We start from the raw sequence: 13,483 nt of genomic DNA, 5'->3' as shown, positions 1-13,483 counted from the left end.
CCTCCCTTGCGGGGCTCGGCACGAACGCTGCCGGCCGGACCCGCGGAGGCGGCGGCGATACCGCCCGTCGGCTAAACGTTCTGCCGTGCTGGTACGGGGGCGAGTTTCGCTGCGCACCGGCCGGGGAGGCTGGGGAGGGGGGGGTCGGGAGTCCGCGGGCGGCTCCTCCGCCTTCGTAGCCGTGAGTAGCGCGACTTTCCATAGGAATTACAGCGTGGACAGGACTCGCTCGGCTCGCCCGGGCTCCCGGAGCAATCCCATCGGGGGGCGGCCGCGGGCCTAGCAGCCCGGCCGGACGGGCACCTGGAGCAGCAGGACCTGCCTGCTCTCCGGCGGGTGGCACTTGCTGGCGTGCCGCGCCAGCCCGGGCGCGCTGAAGAAGGTGGCGGGGCAGTGCTTGCAGGGGAAGCCCTGCCGCTCGCCGCCCGCCGCGCCGCCCTCGGGGGGCCCGGCCGGCGGCGGCAGCAGCAGCTCCTCCCGCACGGCGTGCCACAGCCGGTGCTTGTCCCTGATGTCCGCCGAGGGGAAGCGGGCGCCGCAGAGGTGGCAGGCGAAGGCGAGCTGCCCGCGCTCCGGCGGGCCGTAGGCGGCGGGCCGCGCTGCCCCGTGGGTGCCCAGGTGCTTGCGGAGGTAGGCCTGCCGCCGGAACCGCTTTTGGCAGCAGGGGCAGGCGAACGCCTCCCCGACGGGGCCGGGAGCGGGGCCGGGGCCGGGGCCGGGGCCGGGGGGGGCCGGGGCGCCGCCGGCGCTGTCCGCGCCGCCGCGGTGCTGACGGGGCGGCGGCGGCTGGGGCGGGGGCGCGGCGGGGCCGCGGGGCCGCCGCTCGGGGCTGTTCTCCTTGCCCGGCGGGGCGGCGGCGGCGGCGCCGTCGGCGCTGGGGCCGGGCCGCGGCTTGTGCCAGCGGCGGTGCGAGGCCAGGTTGGCGGGGCAGCTGAAGATCTTGTGGCACTCGGGGCAGCGGTACTCGACGCGCACGATGCGGGAGCAGCGGTGCTGGGCCAGCGCCAGCGGGTCCGCGTACTGCTCCTTGCACAGCTGGCAGATGAACTCGCCCAGCGGCGTGCGCCCCGCCGGCGGCCCCGGCCCCGGCCGGCCCTCGGGCCCCTCCTCCTTGATGCGCAGCCCCAGCACGGGCGAGGTGGTCACCTCATCGGCGAAGCTCAGCTTCCGCGTGGCCTTGGCCTTCTTGGCCGGCGCCTTGGCCCGCGACGGCCGCTTCAGCGCGGGCACCGCCGGCGGCGGCGGGGCGGGCAGCGGCGTGCGGGGCTGCAGCAGCAGCTTCTCGGCCGGCGGGAAGGAGGCGGCCAGGGGGAAGGACTCGGCGGAGGCGGGGGAGCTGAGGCACCGCTCGAAGAGAGCCGCCCGCGGCCCCGCAGCGCTGCAGGGCCCCGCCGCCCCCCAGGCGGCCGGCCCCTCCGGCGGGGCGAGCCCGGGGCCCCCGCAGCCGCCGCCGGGGGGCCACGTCGCGGGGCAGGCGGCGGCGGCGGCGCCCTCCTCCTCCTCGCCCTCCTCCTCCTCCGCCCCCTGCCTGGCGGCGGGGCTGCCCCCGGCGGCGGGCGGCGGCGGCGGCGGCGGCGGCGGGGCGGGCGGCGGGTCCCGGTCCGGGTCCCGCTCCCGCGGGCGCGCCCGGTAGGAGCCGCCGGGGCGCCGGCTGCGCTTGACGAGGAAGCCGCGCGGCATGGCGGGGCGGGGCGGCGGGAGCGCGGCGCCACCAGCCCGCCCGGCCTTTATACCCCCGGCGCCCGCTCCCGCCCGGGCGTCATCCTCCCTCCGGCGGCGACGGCCAATGAGGAGTTGGGGCCGGCGCTGGCGGCGGGGGGAGGCGGCGGCGGCGGCCGGGCCGGGGCTCCCCGCTGCCGAGGCGGGCGCGCTCGGGCTGCGGGGACGGGCGGGGTGTCCCCCGGAGTGCACCCCGCGGCGCGGAGCCGAGGGGAAGCGGCCGAGGCGCCCTGCGGGACTGAGAGAGGTGTGGGAGCGGGAGCGTGGGTCCGAGACGGGAGAGACCCCGCTCCCGGGCACGGCCGCAGCCCCTCGGCCGAGGGCCGGGCAGGGTTCTGGCAGGAGCATCTCTAGATGCTGCTGGTGGGTGTTTGTGCCAAGAGCCTTCATCCACTGCTGGCGCCGGGCCGGGCCGCCCTGCACGTCTTTCCCCTGAAGGGAGCGAGAGCTGGGAGCCTGCTCCGTCCTTCGGCACCGCTACAGCGAGAGTTTTCTCATAAGTAGCCAGAAAGATCTTGTATTAAGGTGAGGTCCCCGTGCGAGAGCAGAATTGCCTCTGCCGCTCAGAATGCTAAATCACCGATCTATGTGATGGCTGTGGCTGTGGTACCCTGGCAGCTTCACCCATGGGCAGCCTCCCGAGCCCAGGGGAGGCAAGATTGAGTTGTGGTGCAACAAGCTGCAAGACAGCCAAAACCTGCCCCCTCCCAAAACCTGCCCCCTCCAGCCTCCGCAGCTGTAATACCTGGCCCGTTTGTGGATGCCGTGAGCCTGGTGGCAGCTTGTGCATCCCTGAAGCAAGGCAGTAGCTGTGTTTGCTAAACCACTAATCGCCTTTTTAGAAATGCTGTTGTTTCAGTGGGGAATGAAGTCCACTTGCAGCCCATTGCCAGCAGCCCCTACAACCCCACCGCATGCTACCAGCATCTCCTGTTTGATCACTTATTTATCCCAGCCCGGTTTTGAAGGCAGGACTGTGCGATCCCGCCCGGAGACCTACTGCTCGCAGTATACACAAGATGGCGTGCCATTGAAAATGAACACACTAAAGCCTTACTCCATCCCTTGCCCAGGGACAGACATCCCTTGCCACGGTAGTATGGTCAGACTCGCCGTCTCGGCAGCATCCCCTAGCAGGAGAAATTAGAGAGCACCGGGAGAAAGGGAGAACCAGCACCTCTAGATCGAGGGGCTTTCCAGAAGTGGCAAGAAAGATTTGAAGCCTTCATGCAAGAACAGAACTTGCCCCACCTGCTCAAAACACTCAACCACTTGTCTGTGTAAGTACTCTGATTGCATTTGCTTAGCAAAGTCTCAACCATGTTTTATATTACTCTCCTCCCGTTTTCCTCCATTTTCATGGTTGCACTGAATTTAGATTAGATTATAGACTCTGCGGGCTAGAGATCACCCTTTGTTAGTACAAACTGCTGTAATTGGGACCGATGAGCCACACTGCAGCACAATTAGGTCGCTCCGCTGACTGGCTGCATGATTTTTGCCTAATATTTGGGTTGACCTTTGTAACTGGGACTTCCCAGCTACATTTCTCACTGAGTAACTGGATCTCTGGTTACAGATCCACTGTTCTATACTGTTCCTCCAAGTGAGACGTAAATGGTTCTTTCAGTTTCCCCTTGTAAGCAATGTTCCCATTAATGTTTCATTTGCTTTTGTCACATTGCAAAAGCAGTCAGTGGTAGGAATGTCCAGCTCAGCTTCTGTCCTAAGGGGTGAGGAACCCAACGATGCCTTTTCCTACGTAGGAGTAGCAGGAGGTGAAGTGCCAGTTGGAAAGCAGGTACACTGAGTGCATTTACTGAGACTCCAAACATTTTTCCAGTAAAAGCTGTAGGCTGGAGTTGCGTCAGGGAGTTTCCTCAGGCCCTCAGTGTCCTGGGTCTGAGATGGCCCAGAGGTCACGGGAAGACTGGCGGGAAGTAGCTTAGAGTCTCCCCTCCTGAAGTCCCAGAGGTGGAATCCCTGCTCCACCTCCCCACCCGCTGCTCCTCCTGCTGCACTTCTCAGCTCTTCCCCGTGATTTGGTGAGAGTTTGTCTGCACCATGCTCCACAGTGCGCTCGCGGCACAGCCTTCTTGTAGCCTTCTCCATCTGCCTCCAGTTTATTATCAGTTTCTGAGGTGGGACCCAAAACTGCAGAACCCATCATCCCATCATTGGTCTTGCTGCAGCACGTGCCAGCACCCACGGATCTTTAACAAAAACACTCGCAAAATTATCTTGGGATTGAAATTGTTGCAGCCACCTTGTGATTCATTTGTCTCAATAACTACATTGTTTTCTCTAGGCTGTCCCTGCCCCAGTGCTGGCTCCCGGTGCCCTGGCTCCCACTCGCAGGGTCATTGTAGATTATTTCCCCTCCCTCCCTGCATTCACGAGTGAGTTTAACCCTGGTGACGGGCCTTACACCTGGCTCTTGCAGCTTCTGAGCTTTCCGAACAGTTGCATGGGTTTGTCTTCTTGCTTTCAGCTTTTACTCCTTCCCAAAATTTTATAATTAGAAAATTCAGATAATTTATAAGGATATTTAACAATTTCATGCGCACACACGCCCAAATCCTGTGGAAATTTGCTGCATTTTTTTTCCCACTGACTTACTAAATTCCATTAGTCCCATCACGTAGCTGAGAATGCAGCACTTAACCCATCTGCACATCATACAACAGGGGAACTTTATTTAAGGTCGAGGCTTTCCTAAGCAAGCAACTGAATGATGTCATTGCTCCTGACCATATGCTCTATTCCCTACAGTCTGATAAAATCAGGTTAGACTTGATCAAACATATTGGCAGCTTACATATGAGAGTCATCCTTAGATGACCTTAGATTAACCAACGGGTTAATCCCACGGTAAATAGGGAATCAAACTTCTAGTGGAAAAATGCAGTAGCTGGTGAGCAGAAAGGACACGGGCACTCCTGGGGAACTGGTAGGGGTGCGAACAAGAGGACACAGTTCCTCCTCTTACATCCTCAGACCATTCCCTCCTTTCTGGTTGGACTTGAATGCTAGTGTGTGTAGGGAATGGAAACAAGAGTGGTATTGTGCTGCTCAGCCTCCCTTTTGGGAGCTTCCCATTTTGTGTGAAGGAACTTCTACCCTTGTCCATAACTCTGCTGCTAAAATAAGCCTGGCAGACCTGTTCAAGTCTTATCAAGATTCAGCAATCAGACTCAATGATGGTTGGATCAACCTCTTGAGGACCTTCCAAAGCGAAGACAGGCTTCAGGTTCCTGCAGATACCTTCCCTTGTTGGAGCAGAGAGCTCCTGGTGCCTTCTGGAGGATGCTCCATCTGATTACCTGGGGGGCTCCAGAGCATGGCACCGGCAGCTCCTGACCCAGGTCCTCCTCTGTCCCAGCGCCACGCGCCGCCTGGGGACCATGATCTCCAGCTGCTGGGTAGGAATCCCATTGCTCCCAGGCCCAGCCATATCTCCAGCAGAGCCTGGAGGCCAGCGCTGGCTCCTTGCCTGACGCCTGGGAGCCTGTGCGGCTGCTGGAGAGGAGGTGTAATGTGGTCCCCAAATAAAATGTCGTTAAGCAAGCAGGCAGCTGCATTTCATGTTTCTGAGCAGTCTTGGGGCATAAACAGCAAGAGGAATGTATGAGAGCAATCCTGGCTGGCAGGGAGAAGGTCTTGGGTGAGGTCTGGTTCTCAGAGAAAAGCCTAAAAACTCTTCTGGGGGCTGAGGGGCCAGAAAGAAAAAGAGAAATGCCTTTGGCCGCTTAATAAAAGAAAAAATAACCACAACTTTAAAAAATAAGAGTTAAAAATAAAATAGAAAAGAACTATAAGCAAAGGATTAAAGAACATTTTTCTCCTTCAAGTTTCCCCTCCCCACCACAAAAAAAAATTTGTTGTGGTCGAGTTTTTTATATTTCAGAATTTCAAATAAAGTTGACTTTTAAATCTTTCCCCGACATCTGGATTGTAATTAAAGGAGCAGTAAATAGGAGGAAGACAGAAGCCGCCTCAGAAGCCTGTCCTTGATACATGACTCTCCAGCCATATAGCTAGATGAGCGATACCACCCCCAGGCTCCGGCACTTAAACAAAATCCAGGCTGGTTTTGGTGGCAGCACAAGCCATTTCGTCTTCTCCCTAGAAGGAGGCTGCCAATTATCTTGCTGCGGTTGGGGACTTGATGCTGGTGACAGACATTGCAGGAAATATCTGCATTATGAGGATATGGATTGTCTAATATAACTGACCTTGCTGGTACCTTAATTGTGTTTTGTTTTACCTGAGGACGATCTGCCTCAAGGGAAAAACGATGCTAACAGCTGCTGTGTTTTCTTCATTCTCAAATATTAACAAAAAGCTTTCCATAGGAGAAGGTAGGAAACACTGTTCTGTGAAGGTACTCGGGCTAGAGGGATTTGAAGGGATTTTAAGATGCTACAAAAACATTCAGCCTTCCTCTTTTTTGTAAATGAAGTGATGCTGTTGGTGTTGCCACGCTGCCATCACTAAGCTGATATTGGGAGGACAGTGATGCTGCGGCTCCCGTCCCTACTCCTTAAGTGAGCAGCAGCGTAAGGGCCAAATGAGCGCTCCCACATATTGGCTTTTCCGCACCTCTGTCTGCATTAGCCCATTGCGGGGACACCAGGTCCTCTCCAGGGAACAGCCCAACATTCCCAAACTCATACAAGTCATCCGAGAGCCTTGATGGGACCATTATGACTTTTTTTATTTCATTACGGATTTCAGCTGGATTTCAGCTCGTACCCCACAGGCTGAAGCCATTTGCCATGACAAATTTGCCTGTAATGGGGTTATTTATTGATCTCACCATGTCATAAATAGGAAGCTTTGGCTTCCTTCGGCATGAGATACTCGGCAGTCTGTTTCCTACAAACATCATTATATGTTGTAATTCACTGAAAAAGATACTCCTTGTACAGAAAGGTCATGGTTATTAATTATATGAATAGCAATAGTGGCTTTCAGCAAGGCCGAGTCCCAGCTGCGCTCGTGCAGATGTACATGCAGATAGGTGGACAGTTCTGCATGCGAAGAGAGCAACAACCGAAGAGACAAGAAGACGAGACAGCAGCAGGATGGGAGAAATTAAGCTCCTGAGCGGTGCCTATGCTGCATGCTGGGCTGGGAAGCTCAGTGCCTGCCTCCAGTAAAGTTCAGGCAGGACAGAGAAGCCTGCAGTTTGCTTAATTTCTCAAAAGGGCTCAGTCCAGGAGGCTTTGGAGAGCAGAGAGCAGGACCAGGTGAATCACAGCCACAAATACTTTGTGATGGCCACACTTCATCCTGCTCTTGTGCTGGCGCTGGGGCAACACCTGGTCCAATACCTGCAGGGTAGGTAGAGCAGGGAGCTGAGCCCTCAGGAAAATATTTACCTTTTTCTTACCTTTTCTTCTTACCCCCCTTCCCCCCCCCAAGAATTTTTTCACGCCCCTGTGCCAAGGCCAGCTTCCTCCATAAAATTCCTCTGGCTCGGAGGGGCAACAGACAATTCCCCAGGGCTGTTGCCTAAGACCTTTCTCACATCCCCACTCCATGGTACCCTGTCTATTTTTCCCTCCATTTTCTTCAGGTCCCACCAAATTCCCTTCCCGGTTCCCTCTCCTGCCCGAGCTGCAGGTAGCTCCTGCCAGAAGGATGTTATTGCAGCTTTGCTTGCCTATGCAAAGGAATGGCAGGAATTATTGAGGAATAAGGTGCAGGTACGTCCTGGCCGCTGCAAAGCAGATGGCAGCATAGGAGCCATCATTGCCAGCAACAGTTGCAAAGGGGCAGATGGAGCACGGGAGACGGTAATAAGGAAAAACAGTGGCAGGGAATGGGAGAAGGAGAGCAAACCAACACAGAAAGCTGGCTAGAAACAACTGGGCAGAGCAGCACCCTAAAGAAACAAGCAGGAAAACTGCATTACAAGGAAATGAACCACATCTGAGCTGGGTGCCTGCATCTCACAAAAGCAAGAAAGAGGGCGACAGCTCCCAAAAGGAAATTGCAATTCATCTCCGTGCAGGGAATATGAAGGAGAAGGGCAAAGGAAAGGCAGCACTGAGCCAGAGACCTGCTACTCTTTTCCGAAAGCGCACCTCCGGCTTCTGAGGTCAGTCACCCTGCTCATCCCCAGATGAGACCTGGCAAACACCCATCATGCACGAAGCTTCGGAGGGGCAAGGCTGCAGCGCTGGCTCTCGGCAGGTGTGTCAGGCTGGAGACTCTGCCCGTCTTTGGTGGGTCAACACCCATGGGCAACCCCGGAGGGCAATGACAAAACGCTCTGCTGGCTGACGAGGTCGGAAAAGGGAAAATGCGGCAGTGCCTCAGGATGATCCGCAGCCAAAGCGCCTCTTCAGCTGCGCTCTCCTCCTCGGGAGCCAGCGCCTGCCGCAGAGGGCGAGGGCAGTGGCAGCTGGAGGGTGTCTCCAGCAGAGCCCGAGGGGAAGAGCGGCACCAAGCCGAAATCATTACCTTTTGCAGACCAAAAAATCAAGCATGAATCTCATTGTTTTGAAAATATTTTTTCCGGTTAGGACTTAGCTCTGTTTACTCCAAAGTCAGACAAAACACAGGGGACTCAAAACCATCATCAGGCTCTAAGTACTGCAAACATAAGTGATCCCTAGCAGTTGCCGTACAGGATTCTCCGAATACATCTGTTTTGCTTCTTCTGTGACATTTGATTAAAGTCTTGCTATCCTGACTATTAATTAAAGTGCTTGGAGGCGAGGCCCAAATTTCACTTCCCCTCCCAAGTTCACCGGCTCCATCCTCCTCCTCCTCCTCCAAATATGTTTTGCTATAAATTACTGGCACTGTTTCTGTTGATAGTCAACATAATCAAACATTTGTAAGCATGCTGTCTCTTCAATCTGTTCAGTTGATGCACTTTACCTGATCTTTCATTAAAGTAATCAAAACACTTGCTGTGCCGCGTCTAATGAATGTTGCATGTATGATTAAGTACTTTCATTCATATTGCAAGTTTGATTTAATGTAATCTGCCTTTCAGACAGCCATTAGCCTAGCTCCTGCGTGAATTCGATTAATTGGCTGAATTCTTCCAGATGTCCATTAAGTATTACAGGAATTTCTATGTAAAAACAGCAGGGACCGTCTAGCGGAGAAGCAAACAATGATATGTTATATTGCTGCCATGACTTACAAAAAGCTGGATTCATTTTCATTAATAAAACATCTGTACTCCTGCACAGCTATGCATCAAGATGCATTTATTTTATATGTTTATTTCTCTTATGACTATAAATAGTTAAACAGAAGCACAGTATGTTCAGTTGGAAGATACACAAGCAGAACTGTATCAGAAATGAAAACAGCAATAAAGAATAGCAGAGTTAGGACTTAAAATAAGCATTGGGCATTGTAGCAAACAAGGCAGTGACTCCTATGGCTGCGTGGTATTTCTTAGCATAAAGGCATTTTTCTTTAGACCGTTATGAAACTGCGAAACGGTCAGCTTTTGGGTTGAAATGTCCTGTGCCTGGTTTACGTTTACAAGGCTCATCACACCTTTAAGTGGAAGGAAAAATGCAGTTTGGCATTTTTAAGTGGTACGGGGTAAAGAGAAAAATTGCCATTAAAACAAACAAGTCTGATAAAGTGTTTCTTAATTCTCAAAAAGGGCATTTTCTTCTTTCTTTTTTTTTCATAAAGTTGCACTTCAGAAAGGAATCACTTTTTCCTGAAAAGCAGAGCCCCCAGAAGCCAGTTTGGGTTTCAGTGCCCGCTGTACCCAGCCCGTGCAGGGGATGGTGCTGTTTCGGGATGGGGAGGACGCCTCCACACGCAGATGTAGCTCCCTTAACTTTCCACTGGCCTTCCTAGATCCGAGAGCACCTTTCAAAGGACAGTGTGAGATCTCAGAGCCTCCTTGCCCCTTTCATCCCCTCTCCCCCAACCTCAAATACCCTCCTCATCCTCGGGGAATGAGCACGGAGCCGGGAACCCCAATGGACAGCCTGGAGAAGCCTGGCAGGAGTTTGACGCTGACCCTGCGGCCCTGAACTCAGCACAGCTTCATTTTCCCGAACGTGCTGCACGTCTCCTCAAAGCCAGCGAGCTGTAGGGCTCTACCTGACGCTATGTCTATAGCACTGTGCTGTGCTGAGTCAGAGGCTGAGGAAGGGAGCGGAGCCGCAGCAGTTCAGCGGTGTTGCAGCTCTTCTCAGCGATGCTTGGGCAGGCAGCTCCGGCTCCCCAGGGCACCGCTCACCCAGGGGAACAGCCAAATCAAGCTCTTCCCTCTCCTCCCCGGCTCGGTCTTTCCCTACTGCTGCTCAGCCTTAAAAGTGTGTTTGGTCCTTGAAATACCACTCCCACGCTGGGGAAATTATTGCCGCTTTCCACCACGTCAGGATTTTACTGACCCCCCCATCCAAATTAGCAGGAGCTGGTACAAGCCAGTTCATTTTCAAAGGCTGTTCAATAGATGCTCGACTTACAGAAGACATCTAAAAGAATATTGTTCAGCAAAACTCAGGCTGTACAACAAAAGGAATTGGGATTTGCTAATCTGTAAACTCCTGTTTTCTTCCAATAGCTCACACGGTCACAACGCTGGCTAACAGTTTGCTTGTTTATTTACATGTTCTCTTTTGGTTTCACTTCTTTCTCTATTTCTTGCCTTTATTGCTGTGTTGTCTATTATCCCCCTATAGCAAACATACCCATAAAAATCCGATATTATTATATTATCTCATTGTATTATCTTGTATTATCAATATTATCTGTATTTTGCTATGAAAAACACTTTAAGACAAATTTTCTACCATAGTTGTGCTGTGAGACCTTGCTCCAATACCCATGTAGCCTCATAAAAGTATGGCCCTATCAAACCTAGATCTTTACACTGACCCATTGAACGGTTTCATACCAATGACAGGGGAAAGCAAAACACAGACAGTTGACTGACTACCTTGATCTCTGTTACAGAGGGATTTTCTTAGCAGGGAGAGCAGTGGGTTGACTGGAGAAGGGGAGCGGACGCAGGAGCGAGGGGCGAGCAGGAGGTGAGACAGGCTTTCCTCAGCGCGCCACAGCAGCCTCGGCAGCAACATCAGGAGATACACTTCACCCCTTTGAAACGTATCAGAAACCTGACTCTCAATGCAACGAAAACAGTTCCTAGATTTTCGCACAGAAGAAAATGGTGTAAATATCATGTATAGGTGACCAATCTAAAAATGAACTGCAGCAAAGCAAACCGAGCCTTTGCTAGTTTCCAGTGCTGTGTGTTTTTCAAGGCAAATGTGGAAAAGTCGCATCTTCTTTTGAAGCCCAGGAGACTGAAAAATTAAATCAGGGGTCTTTGTTATTGATGTTTTTCTAATACAAATGTTTTGAAATCCCTGCCTTTCATGTGTCTCTTACAAATAAGCAGAAATGTGTGATGAATCATCTTCACTTTTAATTCCTTTAATAGATTCTTATCTCACCCACTAACGTCTAAACAATTTTTGTTTCTGTAACTATCCCTTCCTTAGTGGTAAATATTGCTCTCAGACAACATCTTTTTCGGAGGTTCATTATGTTCATTCTGTGGCTGAGACTCATTATACTCAGTTATTTATTTAAAAGAACAAAATGACAGCAAATGCCTGCATTTATCATGTCTCCCTTTACACATTTATAAAATATATTTCAGTGAGAAGGCCCAGCCGCTCTCACGGTTTTGAAAAAACCAGCTGGCCTTCCTTCCTAGCCATCAGTCCCCGAGAAAGGAATACTTAAAGGCGATGGTAGAGTCTAACCTCGCTCGCTAAATGAGACTCCACTGACGCTAATGGGAGATTTGGCAAAGACAGGAAAATAATTTATGAACTATTTGAATTTTTTCAATTACAAAATAAAAAACTTTGGGAATAATTATGAAGGAAGAAGCAAATGAAAATGCCACTATAAGGCATGGTGAAATGATATATGTGGAACCAGCCCAAGAAATAATTTGGATACCTAAGGACAGGTTTGAATCTTCCTGAACTACCAAAGTGTCGCCCATCTCACCGAAGAGCTTGCCAAAAAAAGTTCACAATTTTTCCACAGGAAAAAATCCTCAGCCCTTTAAACCAACATTTCACTAATCCAACATTCATGGAGTGGCTTCTGTTCATGTTATTCCCGTCTCCTAAACCAAACGCCAAGTCCTACAGTGGCACCCACTTCTGTTCACACCCAACTACATCTGGCCCTCAAAAGAGAGGTGCTAACTGGCCCACAGTCATAGCAAAAGGTTATTGAGACACGTATATAGATTATAATCAGCATAATTATAAAAACGGAGAGCAGCTTGGCCTCAGGGAGCTGTAAAATACCTTTTTAACTAGGCCATTGGTATAATAGAGACAAGATGAAAAGCAAGAGAGGAGGGCAAAGGTTCGGCTGTGTGGCCATTCTGGGAACTCACTGAAAAACAAGAACAAAGCTATTCAGAGCAGGTCGTTAAAGAAAAAAAAATCTCTAAACCGAGTCTAAAAGATAGGAAATAGAAATATGACACGGTAGCTTACAAAGCAGAGGTCAAAAAGACATCGGTAATTAATGATGAAAAGATAAAGAACCAAGCACTTAATTTCAAAGAAATAGTCAGAGAAGGCATAATGGTACTGTGAGCAGGAAAAAAGATTTTGCAGAAGTAAATGAAAATGAATAAGATCTCAATAGGGGAAAAATAGATAATTGAAAAAGTAGAAGAACTGTAAATTGCTGGAGAAATTCACCTGGAACATAAATCAGTTATTTAGGACTGAGGGTGAAATACAATTTTGAATGGATCCATTTTTTCAAAGGGACCTCCAGGCACACACTGCTAATTTTGCTCTGATATTGTTCCACATCCAGTTTTTGTGCATGGAAAATACAGGTGAAAATGTCTACTGTGTTTGGAAGTTTAAAGACTACTTTCTGAAATGCAGACCGATGGATTTTATTTCTGTTTCATCAAAAGATGCCTAGTGGAAGGAAAGGGATAGGAAGCACAAGCCCAGAAAAATGAAGAATAGCAGATGTTTTGAAACAGCAGATCCAACCCCATTAGCATCTTCCCACGTTTTCTTTTTTTGTTTTCTAAGCTTCACCTTCAGATAAGCAAAACTAGATAATGCAGAGTGTAAAACAGCAGTGGACAGCCTAGACCCATACAGCCTCAGTTATTCTCCAGAGTTGTAACAAAAGGAGTACATGGCAAGGAAAAAAAGTAATAAAAAGGCAGGGTGAAGGTATGGCTTTCCCACAGTCACTGGTGCAGGAGATTGTCCCACCACCGCCACCAGAAAAAGCTGAGGAAGAGTGAATAATTTATATTACAAGATTGTTTCAGTTTATTTCCCAGTTAAGCCCCTTTTACTTTTCTCCAAGAACTGTATGAGAAGACTGCTTTACAAAAACCCACGGTTGTGTTAAGTGGCATCTTAGCAGGTCACATTTTTCAGAACAATCAAACCTAACCTGCCCCTCTCTTGCTTGAGTCCCCTGATGCTGGTAAGCAGATCCCCGGTACGCAGGATGGCAGAGCCCTGCACAGAGGCACACAGGGCAGTGGAAAAATTTATCTGCTCTTCGGAAGAAGATGCCGCACCGAAGGTTTGATGTATTATGTAGTAATGCACAAGCCCTTCCACCAGACAGTGACTGCTCCAGCCCTATCAGAAGGATTAATAACCACATCACCCCAGTACTGCAGAGCCAGCTCAGATGCTGTGATTCCCAGGGGCTGGACCGCAACACTAAACTTTAACACGAAGAAGCA

General features: G+C 51.4%; 1 protein-coding gene across 1 annotated transcript; it reads right to left on the bottom strand.

The window, feature by feature from the left end:
* Positions 1-279: 279 nt before the first annotated feature.
* Positions 280-1,680, bottom strand: INSM2 (INSM transcriptional repressor 2). Its single transcript, XM_076343418.1, has one exon. The coding sequence runs from the start codon at positions 1,678-1,680 to the stop codon at positions 280-282; it is 1,401 nt and encodes a 466-aa protein (XP_076199533.1).
* Between the last annotated feature and the right edge of the window lie 11,803 nt (positions 1,681-13,483).

This window comes from Aptenodytes patagonicus, chromosome 7, assembly GCF_965638725.1.
Source record: "Aptenodytes patagonicus chromosome 7, bAptPat1.pri.cur, whole genome shotgun sequence".
In the NCBI taxonomy this organism is placed as follows: domain Eukaryota; kingdom Metazoa; phylum Chordata; class Aves; order Sphenisciformes; family Spheniscidae; genus Aptenodytes; species Aptenodytes patagonicus.
Note: the sequence above shows the minus strand (reverse complement) of the source record. Positions and strands in the feature narration are given on the sequence as shown.

What these genes read in the sequence shown, in the direction of transcription:
- INSM2 (XM_076343418.1), bottom strand. Translation starts at nt 1,680, where the DNA reads ATGCCGCGCGGCTTCCTCGTCAAGCGCAGCCGGCGCCCCGGCGGCTCC.